General features: G+C 38.4%; 1 protein-coding gene across 8 annotated transcripts in view; it reads right to left on the bottom strand.

The window, feature by feature from the left end:
* The window catches only part of GRIP1 (glutamate receptor interacting protein 1), a 328,666-nt gene that overhangs the window by 101,853 nt on the left and 211,013 nt on the right, over positions 1–15,800 (bottom strand). For all 8 annotated transcript variants that reach the window (XM_055809292.1, XM_055809295.1, XM_027793374.2 and 5 more), the window contains exon 2: positions 6,375–6,455. In XM_055809292.1, coding sequence (XP_055665267.1) covers positions 6,375–6,455 — 81 coding nt within the window. The remainder of the gene's footprint in view (positions 1–6,374; positions 6,456–15,800) is intronic.

Genomic DNA, 15,800 nt, shown 5'->3' with positions numbered 1-15,800 from the left:
CAACTCAAGCACATCATAACTGGATCACAGCTTCTGTCTCTAATTGTAATCTATCTTGGATCCTGCAATGACATATATACTTTAACTCTTAATTATTTTCTTATTTCATCACAACCTTTGCATGTTTTCCTACATATTTTTGTTTTTAGGATTGAAGAGACATTTTTATGTTACAAAACCCCTAAAATTTCAATGAAGAGAACAGAGTGGTCTTTAAACAGCTTCCAGCTGACCTACATTCAAGTTCATTAGATGTGGGCAGCAGACAAACCCCTGAGGAAAGCCACACTTGGTGTAGCCTGAGACAGAATATGACCATTACTGCACAGCAGGGCTGTGGGTCAGGGAGGGGAAAAAAAGATACACTTTTGTGAACAGCTAAATAGCACCTGTATGTGTTCAGAGCCAAGAACCAGAAGAAAACTGCCTTATTGCTTTCTACTGACATACACATTGTGTATTTAAACATTTCAGAGCTGGAAAATTCCCAGGACATTAATTATTGTTTTTAGTACAATAATTCAGTATTTCATGACTTCTCCTAGGAATATTGGGTGTCCTAAGCAATTACTGACGACACTACATCATACAGTAATTATGTTTTAACTATCAGCTCTGTAAATATTATCCTTGAAAAGCATTTTAAGGTTGATTTGCGTGTGTTCCCTTCTAGCCCAGTAGTTCAAAATTCAGCCTACCCTAAAATTATGTTTGTTTAACATTTCATTTTTGCATTAAAATTCCATTACCAAACTCCCCCAAAATGAGGCTTCAAAACTGCTAATAACAGCAATGCCAGAGCTTGAGCCACTGCAGAGGATGTGCTCAGGGCTGTACGTTCACTCTGTGTTTTCCCTCCAGTTTAATGGCTAGCCCTGTTTTTGAGATCAAACACTGCACTGAAATAGGAAACCTGTATTATAGCATGCTTCAAAGAATCAGGTAGTGTGGGAAGAAAGTGCAGTGTTCATGCATGTACAAAGGAACTGAAAAATCTGGTCACTTTAATTTCAGACTTCAAAGTCTTGACAATTTTCCTTCAGATAAGAGTGACCAATTTTAACAACTGACCCGTTAGTACCTCCCTGCAACTGCATACAAAACTTGCAAATGACAAATAATAATAATAAATTGGTTAGAGAAAAACAAGCTCCCCATGGTGGAGAAAATGTCAAAGGAATGATTCATAACATCTAGGTTTGGTCTTTCCTGCTCTTCTCCATAAGGGTTAGCATGCGCTCATTATAAATACAGACAATTTGCCTGTTCAACAGATCAGGTATCACTGTGGAGTAGAAGGTGGCTGGAATGAGACTTGGGAAGGCGTCACAGCTCCTGTGGGTCCCTGAGGCCAGCACAGCTGGAGCGCAAGGGTTACACGGGAAGTGAAAAAACACTGAATCAAAGTCATGATGAAGGAGACAACTTCAGGGACTTTTTGCTAGGTGCGTGGAGCAGTGCAGAAGGCAGGCAGCTATGTTATTCTTTTGTCGCAGAGAAAAGGAATTTTCCTCCGTTTCAGGAAATATTCTTGCTATGTCTCCTCATTATTTGGCACCAGTTCTTTGAACAAGAATTTAAATAGGAGACAGCCTGCTACATGACTGCAACCCTCCTAGCTAAACTGTATCTCTGAATTCACAGGTGATTCAAATAACTGTCCCAGACTACAGTTTGCATGGTAGTTGTTTTGAGCCCTTGACCACTTCAGGCAATGAAACTTCACATTTCTAGAAGTCTCCCATAGTGCAGATGTCAGAGTCAGTAGGTACAAGAAGTAAAAAGTATGGATTTTTTTTAATTTAATGTCAAATATATCGGGTACAAATTAGCTTTTCCTTAAAAAAATTACTTTCAACCCAACCAAAACTATTTGCAGAATTTAACTGAAACTTACTATTGATTTCAGCCAACAAAAATAAAACATTGAGAAGCTGAAACATTTCAGCTCTTTAAAAAATGTAGGGGTTTTTACTGTATATTTAATTTTTTTTTAAAATAGTAACTTTTAAGACTCAATAAAAAGCATGTAAAGAATTGAAGTAAAAACAAAATGAAAGTTTTGTTGCAGATTTTATAAAATATTTTAGCTGACACCATATTTATGTTGTCTTTTTTTTTTGTTTCATGGAGGTATGATTTTTATGCTTGTGTCAGGTCATTCCTTTCTCTTCCATCCCCCTACTTTTCAGTGAGTGAACTGAAAATAGACAAACAAATAAGTGAACAATTTGCACAGCATTAGTGTCAACAGACTTCTCCATGCTGTTAAAACAGATAAGATGGCATTGGATTTTAGTCTGGAAAGCATGGGAGTAGCTATTTAGCCTGTCCATATTCAGGAAAGCACTGAGAACATGCTTACCTTTAAGCATGTTAAAGTCTCCTTGACTTCAAAGTACTCCTTTAACAGTGTCATTAGCTCTTGACATTGTATCAGCACTGTCTGAAAATTTGATCCGCTTTTTTAAAGCTCCCACAGGAATAAGCAACCATAGGAATGACACTTTTGACACAAGTGGTATTGACCTAACATTTCCACTTGGCTTGGACCCGCAGCAAGCCAGGAGGAAACCTCAGCTCAGGAACTCAATGGGAAGTACAGCCACCTAAACCTAGCAATTCAAGAGGTTAGCTAATAAGTGAATATCAGATGCCTTACTTTTAAAGGATAGATTTTTTTTAACTGCATCTGTGATTCTGAGGGGAGGGTCTTACCTGTGAATTCTGAAACACATTGCTTTCATTTACATGCCTAAGTACCAGACCAACAGTGATAGTTCCCAGGATGAAGCACAGTACCCGCCCCCTTGGCTTCTGCAACCTACTCTAAATTTAAAGGTTCAGAGAAGAAAATCTGTTTCGTACTTTGCAGGCTACTTGTGATGCTGGCATTGCCTCAAGCCTCATTTTTACATAAGTTCTGGCTGTAAAGGTAAATAATGTCTCAAACAATCATGTATATATAACTAAACACCTACACATCTGCAAAATCAAGTCCAAGTTTCAAACCGCAATTATATTAATGCAAATAATTTGAATTAACTATAATTTCCGCAATTCTGTAAAACCCTTTGAAAGTATCTGTTCGTTGTTGATCTTGCACTATGTGAAGACATGATAAATATGACATGTAGTCTCATCACATGAATAATGCATTCCGCATCTTAAGCAAGCAACTTCTGCTCCAGAGAGATGCTTAATCCATTCCCTGCTTCTGGTGATGAAAGGAATTAAACCCAGTGCACTGATCTCACAGTATGTGCTCATTTGGCTTTAATTATAAAATGATTATTGCAACATTTTTTCCAGTAAAATAAACCAAACCTGAGCTCCATGTAACCTCTGTAGAACTATATTACTTCTCTGTGCATACAGTCTTTGCTCATCAATACTGCACTTTCAATACAGTTTCACATGGATGGATAAAAACAGCCTCTTGGGGTTTACAGCTGGTATAGTAGTTTCAGGTCTCAGCATAAAAAGCTTTGCTTTTTGGTATCTGGTCAAAGGAAGGAGCACTGGAATCCTTTAAAGTGAATTCAAATGTCATTAGAAGGAGCCTTCACCAGGCACAGGGAGATAACATGATCCCACACTACGCTAGAAGATTTATATCATGTATCCTGGATATGTATTTTCACTAGTATTTTTTCCTCAGACTGTTCAAACCTGTGCAAAGCTCGGTGTAAGATCATTTACCTTGCTAAAACACAAAAGTTTTCTCTTGTCTGATTCAATGGCCAGAGCATTCCTTGGGAACAGGACATCTGCCGTCCATGTCTCAGGAATGACAGAGCAACAAGTGGATTAGACAGCTATACTGTTTAAGGCACTGCCATGCTTCAAGCCTGAAAATACAGCACTTCAGCAACGTGATGTTTTATCAGGCATGCCATCCGGGGGGAGCAGAAATGAATGCTTTCCATACAGTGTATGCTCTCCATGTAGGAATTACTGACAGTAACTCCAGCTGACACATCTTCATCCAGGTCTAGAAGAATTTACCAGGTTCATTGCCTCATACCTTCCAATCCAAAAGCTATTTGGAGCTGATCTACATAGTGTCAGAAATGCGATCCTGTTCCCAAGCAAAAGTGGCTGCACTACTTCTGGTCTCAAACTAGTTAATGCTACTAGTTAATACTACTAGGACACGTTCTAGTGCCAAGCCAAGCTGGCTAGCTGGGATGCTTCTGCAACTGTGTCAAGACTAATCCATAATGTGGACAAACTGCCCACAGACAAGCAAGAGTGCTAATTCACGAGGTACTAGTTTACATATGAAATGTGTGGTCAAATCTTCTCAGCATCCAAGTGATACAAATGCTTACGGGTTATTTTCAGAAACTTCAGTCATCTCCTAAACGTTCAAGTTACTTCTCAATATAGTACTTAGTTTTACAAAGCTGTTTATGTATCTAAACCTACAACATCCACTGTGCTATAGAATGTGACTTTGTCAGTGCATGAATAAGTTTTACTTTTATTTTTTTTTTTAAATATCTAACCAGCTCTATCTCATTTATCCTTCAGGCTCCTAAGGTTTAGAAATGCAACAAGGCATTAAAATAAATGTCTTCACTGTATTAAAAGCTGAAGAACGTACATAAGCTTAGGTAATTTTTCTTCAGAACACCTGAAATGAAACATGAAATGAAAGCGTACATCACACCAAACATTTGTCAGTATTATCTCTTTGAACTAACTGTGACTTATGCAGAGCACACAGGAAAGATTTATCTGCAATGCTCTCAAAAACTCCAGAATATACAGCAATTTTTTAAGAAGTTCAAAATTAATGGTCATTGATCATGATATCCATCACTTGAAATTCTTAATCTTATCAAATGCTTTAAAGAAAAATTGCACCAGTTCAGCTTCCATCAAACCTTCTCTTTAATGAACACAAGTGAAAATCATCAGTTCTCAAAAAGTCATGTGAAACAATGAACTTCAGCCTGTATTTGGACCTTAGCATGTGTTTTATAAATACAGTAACTACATCATAAATTACAGTTACTTAGTTCACAGTGAAAAAATTCAAAATATTAAGGAAAAAAAAAAAAGATACATCAGTACATTCAATATTAGTGACCTATGAGCTAAAGCATTACCTGAAAAGGTACCACATATAGAGGTCTTAATTCACTCTCAAGAACAATGAATCTTGATTTGTGTTGACTTGGGGAAAACAAACCCTGGTTGGTGTTTGTATAATGAAAGATTTTTTTCATAACAATAACTGTGTACTGGACACTGTAGTCATGATCATAACCACTGTGAAATGACTTCATGATTATACCATAAAAATAACAACCTTTAAATCACTAGGATGTTTTCCACAGTCAAAAACGTTCATTATGAACAACAGTAAATCATCCAGCTCTCTCTCTCGCACACATACAAAGATGCACACAAAGCATCCACAGAACATGTACTTTGGCACTTCAGAACCACTATAGCTACTGAGATGAGATCTGAGCCTGGCAGTGGTAAAGGTCTGAACTCCATCCTCTTACCCATAGCTACCCTGTGGGTTGCGTGACTCTTCAATAAGGCCATGAAGTGTAGAGAATGCTAACATTAGTCATTAGAAGGTGGGTGACATTGCCTTATAGTTTCTGATCTCTATTGCAATGCATCTTCCCTTCGAGCCAGAGGTTACTGCGCTTGAAGTGAGACTGGCAACATCAGTTATTCCACCTGTGCACAAACTTAGCTGGTCTTCATTTGTTTTCATTAAAAGATCTCTAAAATTTTACTTGAGGTGGAAATCTCTTTAGATTGCTGCATAAGACATATATAAACTTGCTTTTCATGGGCATATTTCGCAGATTCGATTGAAGTAATTAAGAAACACAGGTTCGAAGATCACATATTTTAACTCAATTTAAATAATTGATCTAGTGGCCCAGCTTTGTGCGATGCAATGACAGAAAAGACAAGAATGGGCATAAGTGTGGCAGAAAATCACATGAAGATGAGAGTTCTGACAGAGTGTTGCTCTGCTAGATTTCTAAGCCTGTCTGATCAGCAGTAGAATATATGAGCCAGTCTCCCTACACCATTGAAACCAGATATCAAAGTGATTTAATGGGGTCTGATAGTATGTGAGCTTCTGATGAAAAGGTTGTTGTGCTTGATGTCTGAAATCTGCTGCAAAAGACAGAGACACAGGAATGTTCTTCATAGCAAAAGCTTGATGCAACCTAACTGCAGGAACACCTTACAGCTCCCACGGAACGTTCCTTATAAAATTGCTTGGAAGTAATTGTAATTCATTTGCTTTTTATAACTAGTTGAACTTTGATTACTATTACCTTGCTGTTCACAAACAAGTCAGGTGTTATAAAAAGCAAAGCAAGTCTTACCTGGAATACTCTGTCTTCTCACAGACAGTGTTCCATCAGGTGCCTTTGCCTGGTTTGCAGACTTTGTGTAAGGACTCTCATCTAAATGGAAATAAGCAACACTTCCAGTTACTGTTAAATATAATGTTAAAACCAACAACATTTTAACCCAAATACTGTGTGAATTAGCAGAGCAGAAGAGCTGCTGTGAGCTAGACAAGGATGGGTACTTCTGAATGCTGACTCAACGCTCAATGTCACGTTTAGACTTGATGACTAAGGCTCTGAATAGCAGAGCTGAAAAAGATGGGGTAAAACTCAGGAAATAACACTCAGCTGATGGCAGACAATATACAAAGGCCTTTTCAGTGTTAACATAATCATAGAAATTTACTTTTTCTTATGTTAAGAAGCTTTACATGTCAAAGACTCAAATGAGATAGGTATCATCCCTGTTCAGGACTGAAAGGCTTCCAGAAGCTTTTGCATATTGCAGCTGTAAAGATGCACTCCATTCCTTTTAGGATCTGTCAGTAGGTGGTTCCTGTTCTGTCCTGACGACTGATTGGGGAAAACATCAGAAAGCTGTTGCCAAATAGGTCAGGCACATTTATGCCTGAAGAATGGCACTGTAACAGTCTGTGTCTGAATAGGAGACTACTTGGAACACCTACTGATCAACCTCAGCACATAAGAGACCACTAATGGTGGGATGAGCAGATGACTCATCAATTAAAGCCAGCATTAGGCAGAGAGTCACTTCTACATCCCTCTTTAGAGCAGAATGACAGTAGCAGAAAAAATCAACTATATGGTAGCTTTAAAAAGGACAAGCCTTAAGCTCAGAAAAGAAATGTGAATCAGAAGAAAATACTACGTATTTTTTATTTCAATCAAAAGAAAGGAATCAGAAGAAATTAGGCTTCTGTCTTGCTCATCCTTCAATCAAGTGCTCAAACACTTTAAAGTATCATCAAATCCTTCTATTTGGATATTTTCCTTCAGGTTGCAAAGGACCAATGCATTTAGAGCATCTGCATGAATAAATGCTTAAATCCAGATCAATGAGTAAAGGAATCAAAGACTACATTATCTGGTATAGCATCCTTAGATCAAGTAGAACCGTATGAACACTTTCTGGAGAATCAGTTTTTCTTTTCAGCTGACACTCTTGACATTATATGTCTTTGTTGCTGATTACACTATTTATGTCTTGCAAAGTCTTAAACTCCTTTAGAAACCTGCATCAAAGACAGCAGTCCATTTTTATATAGGTGACATAAGGATTTGGTCAGCATAATTTAATTTAAAACCAGGTCTCAGAAAGAAGCTACTAGGAGAGCTAGTTGGCTTTTAAAATCAGAATCTCTACAATGAACGCTGCTACTGTTAGACAGAAGCAGTAACTAAACACCTAAACGAATTTTTTAAAAAAGAAATAAAAAGGCAAAATACTGTTTTATAGCCATGCACCTTGACAAAAATTCAGCAAGTAATGAACAACATAAATTGGTAAAATACCTAAACAGCCAACATAATTGTTTGGTTTTTTTTTTTCTACAGTAAAATGAACTCCCATTGCTTTAGGACTACATTGTTACAAGGAGAAAGAAAACAGGCTTGACTATAATGTATGCAAGTACAAACTCCATGAAAATAAAGCTGTCAGCTACAGGAAAAGAGAAGCATGAAAAAAATTAACGTATATCCAGCTACACAGTTTAAGAAAAAGATAGACATGTAAAGCTTTATTCTTCCATTTGAGGAAAGTTGAAAAGCTAGTATTATTGCATATGCAGAAGATACGTCCCTTCATTAAAGAAAAGAATTACAACAAGAGTGAACTAGAGCTTCTGAAGGAAATAGATTATCTTTTTTCTTTCACAGAAGAGGCACCACTGAGCTCAAACTCAAGGCAAAGCTCTCCCAAACAGTCCTGCTAACTCATATCAATACCAAAAAATAGAGCTCATCAGTAAGATTGTGGCTTACATGCCACATCCATTATTACTTATTTGCAGGTGCTGAACGTGGCAGCAGATAGTGTGAGACACGCATGTTTCTATTAAGAAGCGGGCAGGAAACATAATACAATTTCTCAGGAACTGATGGATGGTGATGACTTTTGGGCCTTATTTGAATGTATAGCCTACCTATGAAAAATATATCAATTTACAGAATAAAACAGTCCTCTCCTAGTCAGACTCATTACATACAAATTATTTTCATCAGATTGGAGACAGGCAAGAAAGGAAAGAAGAATTTTCATAACAAGACCTTTTTTATTGAATCTTTGTCACTGAGCAAATGAGTAAATTACCTATAATCTCATGATGGAATAGGACTTTCTGAATATTGCACTGCACTGAGTTCAGAATAAAGGACAAGCCTGCACATCTTTCTGGTTATTGACACCGATGAGGGGAGAGGAGTGCATGATAAAATTATTCTACTAGGGAGCTTGAGCAAAAAGTCTAGTATTTTCTACACAACAACTGGCAGATATGACAGGTAACTGAGACTGCATACGTGAGCAAACTAGTATTTTAATTTAGGCTTATTAACACTGAAAACTTATTAAATATTTATATCGGTTAGGTACTGCAGGCATGTAATCGTGTTGCATTTCTTAATCTGTCTACAGACTTTCACAGAAAAAAAAAAAAAAAAAAAAAAAAAAAGACCAAAAAGTTGCCTCATAAACTTTGAACCCCTGTTAATGCGAAATATGCCCAAATAGTATTGGGAAAGAACAACGAACCATTGTTATCATCAGTGGGTGGAAAGCTGTTCTCAGGACAGGAAGGAACTCCCTCTTCAATGCCCATGTAACAGTAAAATCATACTGCAACATAAATGGAAATCAGTGTAAAGGATTCCCAGAAACAAAGGAAAACCAATACAACCAACTGGAGAAAGAATGCAAACAGCCTTATCGAGATACTTATTTGAGAAGGAAGGTAATACAAATAGCAGACAGATGCAGAAATAGATGCCGTCCTAAAGAACAAACTAACCAAAAAGACAAGGAAGCCCTGATAGCCCCGGAATGTCACATACCATTCACACTATCAAAAAAGGGAAAAATCTTTTATACGTATTAGCAAAGTTGTATGTGGGGCCACAAGAATTTATTATCAAATTATAACTTACTGATGCCCCCTCTCTGACCTGCTACACAGTTAGCAAAGAGGGTCTTAAAATGTAAAAAAAAAAAAAAGTCTCATGATATCAGCACCTAAAGGCATTTGTCTGAGTGTTTTGTATTAACCAGCTTCCCCCTCTACAGCACAGATAGATTTCTTGGAGATGAAACGCAATCCAGCAAGCCAACACCCTGAAAAAGCAAAGGAGCAAAAGGGTATGAAGCATTCCTCTGCAATGGGAGACAATAACTCAAAATCAGGTAAATCTGTGACATATTTAAGAAGCTGCACATACAAAACAGAGGGAGAAACAGGCTAGAATCAGAAGCATAAATCTCACCTAGCTACACCCTTAGTACTAATATATCATCATCGGGGAGCGAGTTGCAGGCCAAACTGCATCACCCCTGAGCACAGCAACACCTTCACCTGAACAGGCAGATGCACAGCTGCAAACTGAGCTGCTGCTCGGTGCACCAGCTCCTGCCTGCTACTGGAGGAATCGCACTGCAGGTGGCCACGTTCACTACAGCAGGACCAGCTTAGCTATGCGGATACGCTCTTGGAGCTGCATTAATTACATCACTGTTGGGTTTTTTGTTTTTCCCCTCTTAATTTCCTCTGGCCAAGAGATTAGACAACCCACGGTAAATGATTTCTAGCAAGTCAGTAGGTCATACGAAGGTGACTGCTCTGCCAGCAACTCTCTTCACTCAGTGGCTGCAGGAAACCATCCCTCTTACACTGTTAAGAGGTGGGAGTCATTCTCCCCACCCCCAATTCATACATTGCATGTTTCTTGCAGTTGTAAATGTGCAACAGTGAACAAGATGCTCACAGTTTTAATTCACCTACTTCCTGGCAGAACACAGCAATAATCTCAGAGGTGACACCTTGCAGATTACTGAGATTCTTAACCAGCAAAGCAAAATGATCTTCCCGTTTTCTCCTTTTACTTGTCCTCATGAAAGAGCCCCAAATGCTGGTAACAGCAGCTCACATATCATCCTTTCAAAGCTCTACACACAATTCTTCTAATTGAAGACTGCAAAGCTAACGATCAAGTGGACAGGCAAGGAATCCTACCGCTTACAACTATTACTGTAGGCTTATTGCCTTTAGCTATTGACTGTGAGGCAGATAAACAGGTTTTTGCACTTCCCCGACTATTTTTAACCTGGTGGCATCTCTATTCTGTAACTGAATGACTCATTCTTTGAGTTAGGGACCATGCTGTGACCCATTTAAATCATTCTGCGTTTCTCTTACTATACGAGGCGGGGGGGCTCTGACCAAGACTAAGGGCTCTATACTCTGCGACAAACCAACAGTAATGTAACCCTACAGAGATCATACACCGGACAACATGTACAGATAGCTATCTGAAGTGCTTGGTACTGTGCTAGCAAAACAACCATATGAAACCTTTAAATATTTGCTGTATTCAGTTTAATATCCTTTGAAGGATACCAACTGGGGACACATAAAAGGGCATAAAAGGGAAAGCCTAAAGATATTTCCTCAGTCAAGTCTAGGCATTGGATTTATCAGGTGGCTTGTGGCCGCCGAACCATTTGCATGTCTCTTGAGGTGGCTGTGAAAGATATTGACACAAGGATGTTTACAGATGTGCTAAGGTCGAAGAGCCCTCCCTCCTTCAGGCCCTCACAACGGGTTAGAGGCTGTTTCCTTCACTGCTGCTGCCACCGCACGTGTTCCTCAAATGTTCCCTGCTGTGAAGCACCTCCAACCCATGTGAGTTCCAAGACTCTAAAAGGAAGCACACTCCATCTTCAGCTGGCTACACCTCCAGCTGTATCAGCGTATGGGAGGAATAAGATCAACTGCACGTGTTATTGCTTACACTGTTTAGGACAGCACACACCTCAGACTAGTAAAGAATCGCATACCTGCACAGGGAAAGAGGACGAGAACACAACAAGTTGTCAAGAGCATGATTACAGCTGAGAGAACATCCCCAAGATTAGTTTCTCAACCATTACAAGCACCAGGGTCACAGTTATTACTTCAGGCATTCTAGATCCGTAACATGACATTCGCAGACATTTGCCACTCCTTAACTTTATAATGAAGAAAAAATTTCACGAAAAGCAACAGGTTTTTATGAATCCTGCCAGTACAGCACAAAATACCATAGGTTCTCATACTTCCTGTATCTGAAACTTATCCTGAATTTTATCTTTAAGTGGCATAAAGCTCTGCATCATTTTTAGCACAGTATCATACCAGTGACAGTTTGTAAATTCTATGCTACAACATTCTCTGTTATCCCCCCAGCTTGCAGATGGAGGCTTTCACAGACAAAAACAAACGTGTGTCCACTGATTTCTGTGGTTTACAGAAGCTCTGAAGTTGAGGAAGGCTTAGCTTAGACAGAATCTCAGTACAATCTTTAGGACCATTCCTGAAGCAGCTTACTCTCTTGTAAACTCAGACCCTGCTGTTAAAGATCCCCCATTCTGTAAGAAAGCTGAAATACTTACTGGAGCAGGGACTTGAACCCCGGTCTCACGTTCATAGATGAATACCCAAACTCTCAGCTACAGAATCATTCAGTCTTGCTTACTCACTCTGATCAATGTTTTAGGTATGTCATACAAAGTAAAACGGATTAAAGCTATCTCCTTTACAATCAGTTCCAAGCCCTGCACCAAATCAGGCAGAACAGAGAATCTGAACTCAAGATCCCCTATGCACCCCTGTGAGCAGCCCAGCTGCTAAAAAGCCATCAAGACCACTCTAGAAAAGTGCCCCTGATCCCACGTAAGCTCATCATCTCAATTCCAGTTCTTAGTTTCCAGGAAAAATGCATAAACGTTTCCCCTGAACTGTTAGAAATTCTGGAAAATGTAATTTTCAGGTTGACCTGCAGCAATGGGAAAGGAAAAAGGTATCAAGAGGGAAGATGAAGCCTGGTTATCACACTGCCCTACAGCTTCCAGCTGAGAGGACTTCTGCTAAAGACAGTTGACAAATTTTTCTCCCTGAAGAACAAATAATTCTGAATGAGAACTGACTAAATACCTCTGAATATTTACACAATACCCTGATCAACGTAACCAGTAGCAGTCACAATCAGTAGATAGATACCAACACAACTTAACTGAATCTGTAACAGCTGTAACAGTTACAACAGCTGTAAATGAATCATAGCAACACTTACCACCCAGATCTCTTTTTTAAAAATATTTTTAAATTTTTAAATAACTAAAGCTTATAAAGTTAAATGGAAGTTCTAAAATGCCGGTAAGTTTTACAACTGAATTATTGAATACACTTGAATTGATAAACCACACTGAAATTTGCTGGGAAGTGGTGAATAGTGGGAATTCTATTTCGGCTGTTGATGGGAGATTTGGCACAAATGTTTTTAGCCTGGTGTAATTTTTAACCTTAGTAACTGTTATTAAGAACAATAATGAAAAAATATCTCAGAGAATGTATTTTTCCTGGGAAAGAAGGATGTTTTTAAAAGATTTGCTTTTAAACAATGCAAGTCTAGAGAAAAAAAGAGACAAAATTAGCTAAGTTCTTTCAGCAGATGTATAACGTACAGATTCTGAATGTACATGCTTCATGAAACAACAAAATGTCAACAATTTACTTTGCCCATATGCTAACCCTTTCAGACTTGTTATGGGAGCTCCAACCATGAAAGAAAGCATTAATTTCTCTTACTGTGCAGAAGAATAACAATTTTTCGCATTCTTTTTGGAGCTATGGCTTCAATCACTTATGATGAGACTTCATTTTTTAAATGGCAATGCTGCTCTTCGAAGTAGTGGTTAGAAGTATCTAAAATTTCCTAAGAGCTGCATATAAAGTAGTCATTAATGAGCTAGGCTCCAAGTAAGACAAATATGAATGTACTTAATCTTAATCCTTTCTTATCAAACTCTGCACTCAGTGCTCTCCAGCAATCTTTATTAAGGAAACAGGGTTTCAAATACTTCCATAAGTAACATTCGTTGGTGTGTGTGACATGGAAAAATTATGAGAAGGAAGAGTTAGAATAGCTTCTCTGGTAATTTTGTTTCCCACATTTAGTAGATGCATGCTCTGGTTTTCTTAGAAACTTAATTTTAACAGTTATAGCACCCAATGAATAACTGTGTTGTCTCTCTAAAGTGAAAATTTATTCAATTTTATTATACTTTATGTAAATTTAATTCTCTTTTTTTCTGAATTATATGGTTACTTATTACAGTACCAGCTCAGTTTTAATCTAGAAGCAAGAGAAGTAGGGTACTGTAATTATGCATAACCGTGAACACGTTTCCTATTGATATTTACAATACCTCAGCAAGCTTGACCGCTTGAAAAATCATCTGAATATCCTCCAAGTCTGCTTCTCCAAAGTTAGCTTCCTAAGCCTGTGCTTAGGCACCTCAGTGGAAGTGCTTGGCTTCCTAAATGGCTAAGCACACAGTCTCCTCCCCAAACTATTTTGCTCAGGAAAATTCAGAACTTTCCAAGACCACCTAAAACATGCAGAATCTGCAGAAAGCTGAAAACATGTCTCGAGAGGTATTCCCATATGGTGAAATTCACTTCAGTGGATTATCTAACAAAGAAGTAATCCTATTTAAATAATACCCCAACCACAAACTACTTCAAATCTGATAAATACGTCTTTTTGTTTATATAGCATCAAGCATTTGTTAAGGGATTAAACTCAAATGACATAAACCAGAATTGTTACTGAATTGTTACATAATTTTAGGATTCAAAAGTGAGTTTCACTCTGTTGTCTTGATCTTCCCTTTATTGTTTCTGGAAGTAATACAGGCATCACTTAAGTGAAACATGTGAGGCTTAACTACAGCAGCTAGAAACTGAAGAAGCTAAGACAGTGAAAAAGGTCAAAGAAACTGAGGTTGTAAACTATTTTCCTTTATGAGGCAGTTTAGGATTCTTCTGTATATACAACTTCTGCAGAAAACCCCTTATTCTAGAGGATGGGGATATAAGCCTTATTCTAGAGGATGGGGATATAAACCTTTTCACTTAGGAACTTCCTTATAAGTGACACAGATCTCACTGACAGGAAGCATTTCCAGATATTCAAGCTACAGTTTTTGTTCTGAACACCCATAGTTTGTTAAGAGTTGCATCTTGGTCCATAGGAAGGTTTTGTTGTCCTCCCTGCATGTGTGTTTAGGAACGTCATATTGCTCTGATGTACTGCTGAGATTGTGTGAAGAGGCCATACATAAGCTTTTTTGGGAAAAAAAAACCACATTGAAAACTGTTTTGTTTATGCAGTTCTAATAATTAAGAGATTCAATTACAGTGTTTAACATTAGTAATTGTTAAATCATCATCCCTCAATAAGATGCGTGCCAAACTTGACAGAGAAACACCAGTGTCAAGATTATGATAAAAGTTCCAACAAGGCTCCTGGAGAAGAGTTGATCAAAGGAGCAAGACTTGAGCCAAGGAAGTGGCTGAGGGTCAGAAAACCAGATGGCATTAATGCCACACCTCATGAAAAAGAACACTTTTATGAATAGATATTCACTTTGAAAACACATCAATAATCTTAACATTACCTTTTATACCCTAACCTTGGTTCAGCTACCCCTCCCATATGGGATTTCGCTGGGCTGGGAAGACGGCAATAGCTGATTAGGGGAAAGGAGGCCAAGCCATATCACATGGCTCCTGAACGATGCTCTCAAGCTAAGCCACTATGCTCCTGGACTGCCCACCGCTGTGCCTCCTAGGGACAAAAGGCAGTTGGTTTTCTTGCAGGCACCATTTCACTGTATATTAACAAAAGATGACGTGTGGTATGATCTGCTATTACACTTGTACTTAAAATGCAACCGGAGAAACATATATTGTACATATCCTGCACGGCACCTCCACTGTACCAGATCTTAACAGCAACTTTCTTGTACATCAACGGTTCCTGTGCCTTCTCAGCACAAACTTGGCAGATGTCTTCCCTGTACTCTGACTGCTTGAGAATTAAAAAGTAGAAGAAGTGATGTTTGAAACTGCCGTTAGAATCTTTTAAAGCCTTCTGATTTTTCCATTTCCATAAAATTATATATTCCCCCTTCCCATCAGTGTGTGTGTGTATATTTTTTTTTCCCATATATATCTGAATAATGATCTTCTAGGAGTACTCATGGGGAAGACACCTACCACCTTCTATCTGTGCAGACCATAATGGAAAGCGTATCGGGAACATCTGCTTAGGCTGCCAGCAGAGTTGACAGGGACTGGAAGAAGAGAGGATGTCAACTAGGAACTTTCTCTACTACATGCAGAA

This window comes from Falco peregrinus, chromosome 6 (assembly GCF_023634155.1).
Source record: "Falco peregrinus isolate bFalPer1 chromosome 6, bFalPer1.pri, whole genome shotgun sequence".
In the NCBI taxonomy this organism is placed as follows: Eukaryota; Metazoa; Chordata; class Aves; order Falconiformes; family Falconidae; genus Falco; species Falco peregrinus.
This window is presented reverse-complemented; position numbering and strand designations above follow the sequence as displayed.